The sequence below is a fragment of the Paralichthys olivaceus genome, chromosome 8 (genome assembly GCF_024713975.1).
Source record: "Paralichthys olivaceus isolate ysfri-2021 chromosome 8, ASM2471397v2, whole genome shotgun sequence".
Classification (NCBI taxonomy): domain Eukaryota; kingdom Metazoa; phylum Chordata; class Actinopteri; order Pleuronectiformes; family Paralichthyidae; genus Paralichthys; species Paralichthys olivaceus.
The window spans coordinates 23,649,813-23,666,115 of NC_091100.1; the positions used below are offsets into that span (position 1 = coordinate 23,649,813).

Here is a 16,303-nt window from a genome sequence, read left to right on the forward strand (position 1 = left end):
CGATGAGTTCTGTAGACTCGTGTCTGAATATTGATTTGTGTTTTCAGAACAGAATCCAATTCGATCATCATCTGGATGGCTGGAGTACCAAACCATGTGTTACCAGTGTGATCGCGTTAGTTTACACATCTAACTAGATAAACAGGAAACGAGGTGATGTGGAGCAGGAACGAGATCCAGATTTCCACTGAAAGGGCGGAGACACAGGAACATGTATTAATGCTGTGTGCGTGTGTGTTTGTGTGTGTGTGTGTGTGTGTGCGTGTGTGCGCGCGCAGCAGAGAGCAGCTCATTCACTTCCAGGTGCACTCCTCCACGGTCCAGTCACATTTCAACACGAACTGCTTTCGGCCTGATAAATGCGCATGCGCACCACGGCCGACCCCTCCGGTTTCTGCGTGCGGTGCCACGTTAGTAGCGGTAGACACAAAACACCAGCCACTCTCACAGCCTTTGGACGAGGAAGAAACCGTAAAACCGAGACCGATTCCCCCCCCGTCACACCGCCGCCGACCGTCTCCGCAGCTCCCGTCTCTCTGTCCGAAGGAAACATTTAGGAGGCTAACTATGCTGAAGTTGCTGCTCGTCTGCACACTGGCCGTGGCCAGCAGGGCTGAGGTCACCGAGGAGGAAGATGTCCTGGTGCTGAAGAAGAGTAACTTGGAAGAGGCTCTCAAAGCTCACCCCAACATCCTGGTTGAATTCTGTGAGTACCAGCGGCTGCTCCGCACCTCTCCTGCTAATGCTAGCTGCCTCCTGCGGGCTCAGCGGCTGCCCGGCTAGCTTGCTACGTGAAGCCTCGGCTCCGTGTTAGCATTAAACTTTGACACTTGTGACAAGTTGCAGCTGTTAGCAGCTCAAGCGGCCGTGTCGGGCTCAGTGTAGCCTCACGGTTTATTTCACACACTCCTCCTCCTACTGCTCGAACTGTGAGGGAACTGTAGGGGACCATGTTGGAGACGGTTTCTCTTTGCTACTTCTCAGTTAGTTGTGGCAGCTAGCACCGAGTTCCCTCCGGGTCTAAAATGATTGAGACGCAACACTGAACTTGTCACCACACGGTTAAACTCAGCTTGTTTAAATTATAACGTCAATCAACAGCACAACTTTTATTCATTCACATTACTGTTGTGTCACGGCTGCAGCGCCAGGGCGGTGTAGGCAGCTACGAGTAGTGCATCCTATCGTACTTGTGTGATTTAGCACTAGCGTTAGCGCTTGACTAATAAAGCTGTAATAACATGTTGGTCTTCAACACCAGAGGTATCCTGGAGCTAAAGTCGTGCGGGAGTGGGTTAAGTCAAAGTTTCGATTGTCTGCTGCGGCTTCTCAGTGAGTTTCAGTTTCCATCACTGCGGTTTGAAGTACAACATCTTGTAGTTACAAGTCCTCCTCTCTTTTCCAATCACTTCTCACAGCTCAGCCTCTGCTCAGCCTCTGCTCAGCCTGCAGGCCCGTCCCGCTTCACTTTAGTCAGATGTGTTGACCTGCTCCCTCTGTGAGTGACACATGTGCGGTCCAGTCACAGACCCCGAGACCCTCCAGTGAGCTGGAGGTGGGCGGGACGAGCGCTTTCTTTGTCCCCCCCCCCCACACGTACACCCCCCAGCTGGGCGGGGTCTGTGTGTGGATGTGGAGCTAGGTTGACGTGTACATGACAAAAGTTCATCTGCAGCGTTTGTGTTGACGCGACTGCAACAAGGAAGTTTTGTTATTTCTGGAGAATCCAAGGTGATGCAACGCCAGGTCACTTAATTCGACGTGTCACTCCCGCTCAGGAGATTTGTCCGTTTGCACCCAGACCTTTTTCCGACATTAACACATGAAACCACCGCAGGAACTGAATTGTCCCAAGTGTTTGTGTGTGGGAGTTTGCTCCAGGCACTTAACACTTTAAAGTTAAACAAACGCCCTCAAGATACAGCTTTTTAAATGATCACTAAATCCACTTGAAGTTTCTCAAAACATTCAACGTTATCTATGTTTAATTATTATTTTGCTTGATATCGTATCCACGAAATTGGTTGATTTATAGGGGCGCATGTTGAATAACTTGCTTTCTTTTATTTTTATACCATTACTCAATGGATGTTCTACTTTCTGAGCTTTAAATTATGATGTGCATTTATCCTCATTTTTCTGGAATCTATAATAGAATGTTGGCGACCCTTATTTGACTTGATTTAACTTTTTACATATTTCGCTTTTTCATAACAATGTTATCAACTACCTCTATCTAGTATATTCTTGTCAGCAATGATGTAAACCTGTGTATGTGCCCTGCAGACGCCCCATGGTGTGGTCACTGCAAGGCCCTGGCCCCAGAGTATGCCAAGGCCGCTGGCATGCTGAAGGCCGAGGGGTCAGCCATCCGCCTGGGTAAAGTGGACGCCACAGAGGAGACGGAACTTGCACAAGAGTACGGTGTCCGGGGATACCCCACAATTAAATTCTTCAAGGGTGGAGAGAAGGAGTCCCCCAAAGAGTACTCTGGTGAGCATTAATGTCTGTCTGTAATGACTTGCTTGTATAAGATAGGTGACTTCAGATGTGATTACTATATTTTATCAGTTATGTTTTTATTCTCCTCAATAATATCTTAGAACTTTCAGAATTTGAATTAAGTCATTTTAAAGTATTACATGTATTTTTCTTCATCTTGTAGCCTAGTTTTTCTCTACCAAAAGCATCCTAATGAATGGGAATGTTTTTTTATTTTTTCAAAGTGATGTAATCTTGAGTAACCTTTGGTAAATTGAATTGATATTATAATGTTGTGAAATTCTTTTTAGATAAAGAAGAATTAGATCAGATAACCATAGGCCCATTGGCTTTCTTCATTGGCGTAATATGATCTGCACAGCACTAGAAACAGTGAGTCAGCCAATCAGCTCTCAGTAACAGGACTGAGACAAAATGTAGGTTGGGCCTCTACTGCACGCTCCACTCATGCTGACTCTGAGCCTGGCCTGTCAGCAGGGCAGAGATATGTGCAGTTCTTCACGTCGCCTCTTCTGGGCCAAGCCAGGCTTCGTTCAGAAAGGGAGGGGAGTTGTAACTTTGAATGTGGGTTTTCTGGTGGAAATGAATACACTGAAGTGAGTTCAACTTCTAGAAACGCCCTCCTCCCGTCTCACACGTACTGCACCAAGACACCATGCTGTATCACTTCATCAGAATGCATTTCTCAGGGTAATTTCTCCTGTGTTGCATCAGTGTTCCTGCCAGGTCTATCTTTTATTCCAATTTGATTGCAACAGCCTTAGTCCAAAGAATAGTAAACATGTTTTTGCTGCCTTAGGAACTTAGCGTAAGGATTCCTTTATGCAACGTGGTGCTTGGATCTGAAGTGGTAAGAGCTGTTGGCCAGAGGTTTCAGAAAAGCAGAAGTCATGTGTTTTTGCTGATGATATTTTTTCACATTTGAAAAAGGCTTTGACACCAGAAAATGAACTAGTGGTGTCTTTGTGCCTCCTTGTCTGCGGTTTGACTGATGGTGCTATTTCACTTTAACAGCTGCTCCCCTGAGACACTAGGAATTGAGTTCAGGTCTGCTGTTTCACTCTGACTGGTTTCACTAGGACTTTTAAAAGAGTGTTCTATTGTCCTCATGCAAGGAAGTGAATCCCATTTTCATTTGATTTAAAAAAATAAATAAATTTAAAAAAAGAGTCACAGGTCAGTGTTTGACCTTTTGACAAGTTTTGTGATGTTGTGCACACAGTATGACTCTGAGTTACTGTGTTGCAGCTGGCAGGCAGGCAGATGACATTGTCGCTTGGCTGAAAAAGCGCACAGGACCAGCCGTCGCCACCCTGGCTGGGGTCACGGAGGCCGAGTCTCTTATCGCTGACAATGAGGTTGCAGTCATCGGATTCTTTAAGGTACAATTCTTAAGATTTAAACTAATAACAAATTAAAGTTTATACTGGAGTGATTTTTGTAAAAAGCTTGTTCCTATTGTTTAAGTTTTAGTCATTTTTACCATATTCATACAGTGTCATATTTCAAATGAAAACCAAACTATCCACTGTTTGTGTTTTGGTTTTGCGATAATCAGGCTGTGATGCTTTATCATCTCAAAATTTATATCAATAGACTTAAGCTAAAAAGTATTTTCATTATTCAAATAAAGACATCATGATGCTTTCAAGCATTCACACATCTGAATAGCCATACCATTGGTTAAATTGTATTAAGTTTACTTTTGGTAATTTGGGGATTATTAAATCACACTATGCTCCAGTTAAAATTAAATCTGTCATGTTTCTGCAGGATGCAGAATCTGCTGGTGCCAAAGCCTACGAAAAGGCAGCTGAGGCCATAGACGACATTCCTTTTGCCAAGACCTCTGATGATGATGTTTTCTCCAAGTTTGAAGTGTCGAAGGACAGCGTTGTCCTCTTCAAGAAGGTGATTTTGAGTTTCTGAGTGTATAACTTCACTGTTTTACATTAACTTATTAAGATATCATTACACAAAAAGCACAAATCCGTATAGACACAGCATCAAACAGATACAAATATCGCTATTCTACCTGTTTGTTGAACAGTTGGTTTGGAAAAGTTCTTTATTGGCCTTTTACTTTTTGCTGCACAAAAACTAACAACAAGTCGAAATGACAGCACTTCCCTGGTGTCCATAGCAGCGTTTCTTTTAGGGCTTACTAGCTTCCTCCATTTTCATAACAAAACAACGCTTCATTACTGACTTCTCTACTGAGTCAAGAGGATATGCAATTGGTTAAACTGTCAGTCATTGACAGTGACAGCCCTAGTCTCCTATTTGTACTGTGTGAGCATGCATGTGTGTGGGTAAATGCAGCTCCACCCCAGGAAGATTTTACAGAGAATCAAAGGGAATAAGAGCAGATCAAAACGAGGCCACAAATATTTGCATATTAAAGTATGGCCAATTATACAAATCAAACCATCACCCGCCTTCATAAAGTTACCGCCTGGACTTTAATTAGCATTCAGCTATTTTTCTGACAGCCAGTATATGTGAGAAACACTGGTTAATTTTAGTTAGTCGTTAAAAATCTATCTTTTGGCCTGCTGTGGGTTCTTGCTGACCTGGCAGCCTGACAGACCTGTACTGTTAAAAGGGAAACACTAATGTGATTTGACCAGACGCTGCACAAAGTTTAGTAAGAAGCATTAAAGGATGATGAGTGAGAAAGAAGAGGTCTGAAAACAGTGGATGGCTATGATAAAGAAATAAAATACATAAATACGTATAAACACTAACAGTCACTGACTCAAGCACTGAAGAAAAGGTCAGAGATCGTTACTTTCTTATCAGTGTAGATATGTCTTATTGGGTCAAGGTCCAGTGGGTCTGCCTATACAAATTAAGCAACCCTGTATTGAGGGTTGTTTTATGAATTTAACAACAACAGATTGTCCTTTAACCTATAATCTGCAGAAATATATAACAGAGTTTTATAGTTGCACAGCTAAGAAATGGTTCATCAAAAAGGGACACATGACTCAGTTTATCAGTAAGATTTGTGTCATTGTGAAAATGGCCCAATGTTTATTGATTGGTTTCAGATTAATTATTAAACAGTAGTGCTAATATATTTCCTTGAACTATATGAGATAGTAAAACAATTTTTTTTCTGACATTTCATCAAAAAAAAAATCAAGACAATGATCTGTCACATCAATTGATAATGAAAATGATCATTAGTTGCAGCCCTTCTTAATTTTGATCCATCCTTATATTAAATATAAAAATATATTGTTGTTCTATTGTCACATGATGGGCAACAGGTGTTTCAGTAAGACATAGTAAACAAACAAATATTTCACTGTTTTTTGGCGGCTTGTCCTTCAGTTATGGATGATCTTTCATTTTGGCTCCTGGATGGAGTCTCAGTGCTCCCTCTGCTATTGTCTGGCCTCTGATCCCTGTGGTAACTTTACCGTGTTGGTAACTTTACCCCACATACTGCTGATATGTGGGCTTGTTGCCTACAGTTAAATAAACCCTCCCACAGCAGGGGCTCAGTCTTAATCAACAGCTGGGGTCTTTGACTTGTTTATTTCACCAAGGCTTCAGCTTATGTTTCATAGGCTCAATCAGTGCCCACAGGGATGGCAGCATGCCACTGACCAAAAGTATTTTCTCCTATTGTGTACCAGTAAAGACTGCTTGGCACAGTTGTACTACTGCTATTTTTAACACCCAGTAAAAGTCACTTGTCTGGCTCTTATGTCAGCTGGGTTTACCTAGAGATTTTAAAGTGGTTTATTTGGTAAATCTATGTTTGCTGTTCACAGGCAGACCAAATGGAAAGATAATACTTGTATCTCAATGTTGCCATGTTTCCTTTACAGTTCGACGAGGGCCGCAATACCTTTGACGAAGAGCTGACCAAAGAAAAACTCCTGGCTTTTATCAAAGCCAACCAGCTGCCACTGGTCATTGAGTTCACTGAGCAGGTAATGACTGAAGCCGTGCACATCAATATGCAGCGGTGGAGGAAGTACTCCAACATTTTACTGAAGCAAAAGTGCAGATAAATAGACAAAAATGTACTCAACTAAAAGCACTACAGTAACTTTTCTACTTAAAGTATTAACTGAGTGTAGCCTATTCCCTAGCTAAAAAGTCTACTCCATCATTATGAATGAGACACTTCTGAATTTCAGATTCTGTTGCAGTAGGCGGGGTCTAATGTTACCTCCCTGCTCTGATTGGATCATTGGACTCATTCCCTTCATTACTGAATTATTCTTTTTAAATATAAAAACAGTGCAAAGATGTAACACAGTTCATTGTATTATTTTACTGAAGTAGAAAGTATAGATATTTGCTGGTATATGTGGTGGAGTAAAAGTGAAAAGTACCTGAAAATAAATCTACATAAGTTAAGTACAGATGCATGAAAAATGTACTTCAGTACAGTTAGAAAGTTACTTTTGTTACATCCCACCACATAGTACTGGCCACAACAATAAGCAGTGCAACTCCGCGTCTTATGTGCACATGTAAAACTCGCATGTTTCTGTGTTCTGCAGACTGCCCCTAAAATCTTTGGTGGAGAGATCAAGTCCCACATCCTCATGTTTCTGCCTAAAGCTGCTGCAGACTTCCAGGACAAAATGGACCAGTTTAAGAAGGCTGCAGAGGGATTCAAGGGCCGGGTAGGTGACCTGCCTGAGGAGACGTGCTACTCTTTCAAAATGCACTTGTCTTCAACCTAACATGCGATTGTTGTGCCTTCTGTAAAAATCAAACAAATCTTTTATTTTATTTAACTAATCTCTATAACCTCCCCCTGTCCAGATCCTGTTCATTTTCATTGACAGCGACGTGGATGACAACCAGCGTATCTTGGAGTTCTTTGGCCTGAAGAAAGATGAGTGCCCAGCCATCCGCCTCATCACCCTGGAGGATGAAATGACAAAGTACAAGCCAGAGAGCGACTCCATCACAGCAGAGAGCATCACTGATTTCTGCAAACGGTTCATTGATGGCAAACTCAAGGTGAGAGAGGTTTCATATATATATATATATATATATATTCAAATTTATATATGCGTGTGATGTGTGTCAGTGTATGAATGTACACAACACACTAAGGACTAGCTTCTTAGTAAATCCTGTTAATCAGTCATGGTCTATCTTTGTGTGGTTTTACAGCCTCATCTCATGAGCCAGGACATCCCTACAGACTGGGACAAAAACCCTGTCAAAGTGTTGGTGGGCAAGAACTTTGAGGAGGTCGCCTTCAATCCTGCTCAGAATGTCTTTGTGGAATTCTGTAAGAACCCTTGTCTTTTTCTGATTTAACTTTTTTTTTCTTATGACAAAGGGAGACAATGACGTTTCAGTTTGTAAAACATAACAGGCTCATCAACAGTCTTTGGGATTAGGTGGCAAAGGGATATTTCCAGCCAAAGCTCAGTTGCTTATTGGTCAGAGAAAAAAGGATATAGCTGCAGTGTCGGAAACTGGAATCTTGCCCCACCTTATGTTGGCCGTGCCAAGCCTAAGGCTGCTCTCGTACCTTCTCAGCCTCACGCTCTTCAAATTAATTTGTTACCATACACAGATGTTAAAATGATCTGGTTAAATATAGCCACTGGTAGGCTCTTAAATACAGCTCATGGTCAGTCATGCTGAGTGGGAAAGGCCCATTTTCCCTGACAGTGATTCAAGTCATGAAGCTGAGGCTGCGCGTGACATGTGAAAAATAGACCTGTTGCCTGCATCCAACTGTACACTACTGACTATTGCTTTAACAACTCAAAAAGTAGTATGCAGAAATAAACCAATTAATGTTAAAAAGCTCAACTTTTATTCCCCTAACCATGTGTTTACTGATCAATAACTAAATGAGCTAAAGCCAACAAAGGTTTGCTTTGTGTTTTGTACATTTTATCAGTAATTGACTGAACTGTGGGGGGGGGGTTGTTGTATAGATGCACCTTGGTGTGGACACTGCAAACAGCTGACTCCCATCTGGGAGAAGCTTGCAGAGAAGTACAAGGACAGTGTGGACACCATCGTGGCAAAGATGGATTCAACAGTCAATGAGATCGAGGCAGTAAAAGTCCATAGCTTTCCTACTCTCAAGTTCTTCCCTGCTGGAGATGACCGCAAGGTGAGCGCCTCATCACTGAGTTGATATTCTCAATTTCACTGTCTTCAGTTCTTCATAACTTTCTATCTGATTTTGGGATGGGTGGGGAAAAATAATCCATTTAAGAGTTAGAGCCGAAATACAATGTCGCCCCTTTGTTTTCATTGGTCAAAGATTAGTTGTGAATCAAGAATTAATATTTGAATTGTGACCCTAAGAATCTGAACAGATTCTCTGCTTGAAATTGATCAGTAAGCAGAAGAGACATATTCTATCAGTTGTATTACTCTAATCCCGCTTAACCTTTGTGTTGACTGATCCATTCAACAACTTTCCTTCCCTAGCTTTGGCTTCTTATTCATTATGTGCTTTAGCAGTTATGAATTAATGGGATCTGGGTGATTATTTGGATCTCAAGTCACTACCATAGAGGCTTCCAAAATGTCATAGTGCTTCTTGATTTAGCAGCGTTAAGCACATGCAGAAACCTGACCCTGCAGGCCCTATAAGTTTCTGCAACATTGTTTTGGTGTTTAGTTCTGCACATTTTCATTGATGTTGTCTGAACAGGTGATTGACTACAATGGGGAGAGAACACTGGAAGGCTTCACCAAGTTCCTAGAGAGCGGCGGCAAGGACGGCGGCGCCCCTGCAGGGGACGATGAAGATCTGGATGCAGAGGTGAGAGAATTTCTACTGAAGCAATGAAATCACAGCATAGTTGTAGCCTTATGAGAACTTATTTTCTTCTTAGTCCAATCAACTGCACAGAAAAAACCTGTGTAGTCCCTTCATTACTGAGCTCACAAGCAAAACATGACACTTAAGAGATATTTGCTGAGGCTGTCTAGGCTTTGTTGACTATAGCTTGACTGATGATCTGTTGCTCTGATGATCTTCATTTACTGGCCCTTTCAACATTTTCTTTGGAGACAAGCCAGTGAAACAAAGCAGTGTTAGTAAGTCAGAGCAATTGATCTAAATGTACTGTATAAACAGCATAAATGCAGACTTGCTTTGTGTGTGAACTTTTTATATATTGGTGCCTATACATTGTTTCATAAGCAATTTGTAGTTAGAGATGTTTTTTGTTAATTTGACACATTATTTCTAACAAACTTTCATATTTTGAATGAGAAAATGCACCATCTTGTTATAAAATTCTTGATGATAAAACTGCAAGTTAGGAGTGTAGAAGAAAGTGCACGTGTCATTGAAACTCTAGTGCTTTTGGAGGCATATTGGCTTCATGTTGCCCAGAATAGGTTTATGGGTCAAGGTCCTCTGAGGAGTTTAGGTTGTAACCTTAGAACTGACCCACTTTTTGGTTTTATTGAAGGCGTTAGGAATGGCATAACTGAAGAAACACTATCATTGTATGGTTTAAGGATTCAAGTTTCTGCTTTACAAAAAGTGCCAAAAATGGCACCTTGCACTTGTGTTAAATGTAAAGCTTTATTGGTAACAATGATATTGACCAGTCTACAAGGAACCCCTGCCTCCATGTCCTGGTCAAACATGCAGGTGATGCAGTTTGGACTTTGACCAACTCTTCTCCCTCTGTGCCTGACTCTGCTGTATCCAGTACACATTGGAAGGGATCTTTTCTAGCACCTTCCCACTCTACTACTGCCAACACGCGCCCTTCCCAGAAGTCTAATTGCAGTGCAGCCCACCGCTGTCCGCTAATGCCTCCTGCAGCTGTCATTACTGTTTACTGGCCTTTGCCTGGAGACCTGAACCTCCAGATAGTAGCCGCACGTGCAAGGCTGTAATCAACATTAGTGCCTTCCTTTATGAGTTGAATCTTCTCTACCCACCTGTCCACAGGCGAGACGTGTCTTCCATAACTATGATTGTGACAGTGCTGATTTTCACATTCTGCTGAGCGACAGGGATTTTTATTTGTTCCGATGTGTTTTAGATAGATTTGTCACTGCATGAAGGTCTAGTTTATAATCCAGATTAGAAATAATCTGAATTAACCAACAACCCTCTCTGCTGTCTAGGATTTGGATGATATAGATGGACAGGACGAGGACTCTGATGGCGAGGATGGAGGTGATGACGATGGACACGATGAGTTGTAGGAGCTGGTAGAGGAGAGCGAGTGCGAGAGAGAGGAGATGAGTCCCACCCCCACCCTTCCAACCGGTCACCATCACTACCTTCACTTCCTAGTGGACCTTCCTGTCCTGTGAACATTAATACTTCCCCTCTCGGTCAGTCAGCCGGCCTGTCAGCCCGCTGGCCAGTCAGTCAGTCAGTCAGTCCATCAGTGGCGTGGCAGGGCCTTTTTTCACCTGCCACTTCTCTAACCTCGCAACTTCTGGTCAGACTGGTCTTGTCCCACATCTGGGGACTCTGTGGAACAGCACACCACCTCTATGGGAGACCTCAATGCCTTCTCTGCAAAGCTCCACATCAGCTGTTTGCCTTTGTATATTTTAAACCAAATGTAAAAAAAGAATATGGCATTGAGATCAAGTTTTCAAAATGTTTGTTTTTCCTGATAAATTTGCTCCCCTCTTAAAACCCATCTTTCCATTGTTCAGTGTGGGTATGAGCTAAATGAGTGTAAAGCGTATTTGTGGGTATGCCAGTGTTCTTTTCCCTCTGACAGTAAACCAGAGGACCAGAGTTTTCTGTGTTGGTTAGGTAAGGACTGAACTCTCAGGGGACAAGGGGCCATCCTATATATGTTACTTTTTATTTTGCAATGTCGTCACTAAATACACCCCACAAAGTTTGTCCAGTGTGGCACAGAGGGCCCCTATCTGTAGCTGAGACCCATCATGTTCTTTCTTTTGGTGGGTGAAGGGGGTTTACTTTGTTTTCATGTCCTTCATTCCCAAACTATTTCCCGGTTCACTCTCCTCATTTCAGCTCGGCTACTGACTATTATTTGGGGGAAAACTTTTTTATTTTATTTAATTGCTTTCACAATGAGGTTTTTTTTTTGCTTTTTAATTTAGGACATGTCATTTTTAATAATGTACCATGGTGCCCAGCTGTAGCCAGTTGGCCCTGTTGGGGCAGAGTTGGCCCTTGGATATACTCTCAGGCCTGGGATGGTTTTTGGAGCCAGTTCTGATAGGTCGCACTGCATTCATGCCTAATCAGAGATTCATTGTGGTTACTAAAGCGGACAGAGATTGGTACAGTTTCCTGGTCAGGTTGGTCTGAGAGAAGAGTCTGTTCTATCTGAGGCGGGTAGGGAACAGTTGCACAGCCCCACCTCTCACCCACACTGTACCTCCACCATCCCTTTTGGCTCTACCCAACACTCATATTGCCACAGAGTTGCGTGTGCGTGCGTGCGTGTGTGAGTGTGTCTATGAGTGAGGTGTGAGCGTGCAGTGCTGAATGTTTGAATGGTGTAAAAATTGTGTGTGTGTTTGGCATGGAGGGGAGGCTTGAGTAGAGCAAGGTGATGGGTTTGACAGCTGTACAGTGGAAGGGGGAAACTAAAAAAATAAAGCATTCCATCATATCCAAATTGATGTGGTAAACGTAAACTGGTGGCCAATAAACAAAATACTAAAATAAGTTTGTCTTCAGTTTCTTTTCTTTTGTGTGTGTGTATCAAAGTGCCAGACTTAATTAGATGTCTGTAATACATCCAATGCATTTCTAATACACACTACATGCTAATTATCAAATGTCACCAGGGTAATGGGCTGAACTACGATGGTGAACATGGTGAACCTTCTACCTGCTAAACAGCTGCATCTTTTAAGTTATCAATTAGCTCAAAACAGCTATGCTAACATAGCTGTAGGCTCTAGATATCATGGCTGTCTGGATTCAGGGCCACAGATGGGATTTTAAAAATACTGACCTCATTTACTAGACTTTGCTATAATATACTAGACTTAAGTGTACTATGCTATACTAGACTTAACTATATTAGAACTCTACAAGCCTTTGCTATACTAGACTTTACAACACTAAAAATATTAGACTTTGCTCTACTGTACTGGATAGTATCCTTACTCTCTTGTTGAGGGTTAAGGGCAGAGGATGTTGCACCTTGTTACGCCCAACAAGACAAATTGTGATTTATGAATATGGGCTATACAAATAAAATTTGTTTGACAGATGTCACTGCTACACTATACTAGACTTTACTATACAATGCCATGCTACACTAGACTTTGCTAAACTAAATTAGATTTTACGACATTAAACTTAACTATACTAGATTTTACTATACTATTGAAGAACCTTATATACTATACTAAGAATCCAAAGGCCCTACCAGAATCAATATAATTGACACAAATGGTGACCACTGAAAAAACCCAGAAAAAAACATCAAAGATGTGATATACTGCTCGTGTGGTGTCATCCAAGTGTAAGTAAGCCCTGACATACAAATGTGACGAGTTGAAACAGCATCATTTACACCATATTTTTTGTCTAAATGTCCTCTGATGTTCTCCTCTGAATCTGAGTTCGCACGTGGATCACAGAGGACATTTAGGCTAAAACATGGTGTAAATGAAACCGTTTCAAGTTGCTGATATTGTTACAGTGACTTGCAAACATTTTCTGTGTGGTTTAAAAATTGCCATCAAAATTTCCCAGAGCTCAGTGTGACGTCTTCAAACTTTTTCTTTTTAACAGTTAAAACACGCTTTATCTAATTTAACACAAAGAAAAACATAGAATCCTAACATCTAAAAAGCCTGAATGACATGATCATTTTCCCTGTATGATGATGAAGCAAACCATAGAGTCATAGAGTCATTTAGAAATGATCAGTACCCTTCCTGTATCTCACATCAGAGACTAACATAGTACTGAGTAAGAACACCACAGCCTCTTTGACTGTTTATGTCAACAACCTAAACAGCACTTCACCTCTCCATGCCCTCACAGTTGGCACCAACACGCTCTGGCAGTTATCCCCCTTTATACTGTATGGTGTTTACTAGAAGGCCCCAGCCTCCCCCTCCCTCTGACCAGGGTGGATGTCACCACTATCTTAAAGAGCTCAGCATCTGAGTATGTGGAGGGGGACAGCAGAGGTTACTGGCTGTCATGTCTTCAGACGTGAGCTGTCTCACAGGGGGGGCCTGACTAGTCCTGACCAGTGGGCTACTCATCTTCCAGGGCTCGTCACTGAAGCTAAGCCTCTTAAAATAGACAGACAGAGAGTATAAAGAGACCCACCAGCCCTCAGAGCAACAGCTCCAACATCGATACACTGAACAGCAAGAGGATATCTGACTGATCTTTCTGCAGGTCCGCAACTGACCTCTCTCAGAAAATCTGCTCTGATCTCTAAGATTTGAAGGAAGTCAAACTTCATTGTTGTAGGGGTCTTGTCGGAATTTACCAGATTTTTCTGCAACAACTAAGGGAAGACTGAATTTGACCAGGATGAAGTATCAGTGCCCTGTGTCCCAGACCATGGGAGTTAAGACTTACGCCACGGACTGTGGAGTCCCAGTCAGCTGCAAGAGCTCTGCTTCTCTGAAGCAGACCCGCAGTGTCCACTTCCCCAATGATATCGTTTTTCAGGACTACGTGCGACACGGCGAGCTGGAGAGGATTGGACGTTTCATGCGAACCAGTAGAGTCACCCTGGACACCATCTACCACTCTGGTGAGCCCCATGAAACAACCATAACACTGATCTGCAGTTAAGAGATCTTGATGTTAGACGACAAACATCTTGTTCAAAACTAATTTTCCCTCTTTATGCAGGTATGGCTGCCATTCATGAGTCTGTCCTGTCTGGGAACCTGGAGTGTGTGAAACTGCTGGTCCACCACGGAGCAGATATCCTCCAGAGAGACGAGGAGGGATGGACCCCTCTGCACATGGCCTGCAGCGACGGCTTCCCACACATTGCACGGTAAGCATCCAGTCTTTTTTTTATATTAAACACTCAAAAGGTCAGAAGAAAATCAAATCTCTATTTCACTGTAGAGTGAGACTGTAATTTAGACACTTATGAAAACTGTAGAGAAGGGTCGAGGTCAGCAAAAGTTTCATTATAGAGAAATATCTATAAAGGTTAGCTGACATCAGCAAGCAAAACCTACCGGTCATACATAAGCAATGTCAGAATGTATTCTGAACTGAGCAGTGCTGTTTTATTTCTTATGATTTCAACCTCGTTTTGTAAGGAGAAACATGTGCTAGTTTATTTTAAAACACACAAAGTTTAATTTTTTTGTCTTAACAAGGTGGGAAACAAAGGTGTTGCTGATGATGACACTTATTCTTCCTATAATTAAGCCATTGGAGGCAACTTACACATTACATGTTTAAACTATGGCAAGCACATACCAACACACACACATTGGCTGCACAGCTCTCCTATGCCATAGAGGTAAGGGAAGCTGGAGGATCTCCTGCATTCTTGTACCTCACTGACCTTCCTGACACTGAAGCATGGTAGAAACTCGCATTGAGTTTACCAATGTGGCAAATCAGCAAGATTTGATCCTTTTATTTATACTGTTTCCTCTCAGCTACCTTCTGTCGCTGGGTGCTGACCCAGAGCTGGAGAACGACTGCGGGGAGAAGCCGGCTGACCTCATCGACCCGGACAACAAGGAGCTGCTGGAGCTCTTCGGGCTGGCTGTGAACGACTAAATGCTTTTAAAGCCACAAACGTATCGTACACCTGACGCCCAGACGTCTGACTGCACTGCAGCCATGGACAGAAGAGGCCACGTCAGCCCAGCATCCTGATTTTGTGAGCTGCCTCAGCTCAGGAGGTCAAGGACCATGGATGCCTGGTGGAAGGAGAACGGACAGAGACAGTAGGCTGCCTCCAGAGTGGAGTGAACTTTTGCCGGAAGCGGCTCCTCTCTGATCCCTAGATCAGAGATGTATGTGTCCTATGAGCACTTCAGATCCTTTTATACTGTGAACTGAATGAATCGCTTGATGTGGAGTTGATGATGTTATTTGGCCTGTCACTGGAATTCAGAGGGCTTGTGAATGTTGTGAAAGCTGAAACTGTTGTTGCTGCTCCTCTGTCTGCTAAGATTAGAACAAACAAACAGGCTTGTGCTGTCTGACTTGGTAACACATTAGTTTACAGTTAATCAGGACTTTTTTCTATTTTTGCCTCTACATGTTTCAGTTGATTAACTGTATTCACTTTTAAATGTTTGTAAATGACTTTTTATACGTTGCTTTTTTAAATAAACTTCATCTACCATTTCTTTCATTTAGTGTATGCATAGTGTGTGACAACCTAACTAGTGCTGCAATGAACACTTGAATAAAGCATCAGAATCACTTTCAGTCAGTTCACAATGAAACAGGAAGAACATCATAAACATGAAACCTCCAGCTACAGACTCAGTCAACAACCCTAATCAGGGTTATTATGACCAATGGACCAAATGTGTTGGTTTTACTGCAAGTGATACTTTCATCCTCAGACACTCAAAGGGATAAAATGCTCTCTGAAGCAGATCTTAACTTCTCAAAGGATTGAGGACAAACCAACAAAGCAGTGTAGGAATGAAATGAAACCTACAGAAATTTACTTTTTGCATCAACAAAACAAGAAGTGAATATGTATAATGTGTTTGGTTTCAAAGCCAGAGAGAAACGTGACCTACTTCAGCAAATCGACAGCATCACACTTCCATATGTGCAGTATATGAATGTAAGAGCAGCCTCAGCAACTACTGGTTGAATAAATTGTCCCCATTTTCTAACATGTTCACTTTC

The 16,303-nt window shown here is 42.3% G+C and overlaps 2 protein-coding genes across 2 annotated transcripts; both read left to right on the forward strand.

Moving 5' to 3' along the window:
* The first annotated feature begins 201 nt into the window (after window positions 1–201).
* Window positions 202–12,145, forward strand: p4hb (prolyl 4-hydroxylase, beta polypeptide). The gene is made up of 11 exons (XM_020084225.2): window positions 202–706; window positions 2,287–2,493; window positions 3,751–3,884; window positions 4,276–4,413; window positions 6,345–6,449; window positions 7,029–7,154; window positions 7,297–7,497; window positions 7,654–7,774; window positions 8,436–8,617; window positions 9,167–9,277; window positions 10,606–12,145. Exons 1-11 carry the CDS (start codon window positions 220–222, stop codon window positions 10,684–10,686), a joined length of 1,893 nt encoding a protein of 630 aa, XP_019939784.2. The 5' UTR covers window positions 202–219; the 3' UTR covers window positions 10,687–12,145.
* Window positions 12,146–13,808: 1,663 nt separating this feature from the next.
* Window positions 13,809–15,791, forward strand: ppp1r27b (protein phosphatase 1, regulatory subunit 27b). Its single transcript, XM_020083999.2, has 3 exons — window positions 13,809–14,210; window positions 14,312–14,462; window positions 15,085–15,791. Exons 1-3 carry the CDS (start codon window positions 13,985–13,987, stop codon window positions 15,206–15,208), a joined length of 501 nt encoding a protein of 166 aa, XP_019939558.1. The 5' UTR covers window positions 13,809–13,984; the 3' UTR covers window positions 15,209–15,791.
* The last annotated feature ends 512 nt before the right edge of the window (window positions 15,792–16,303 follow it).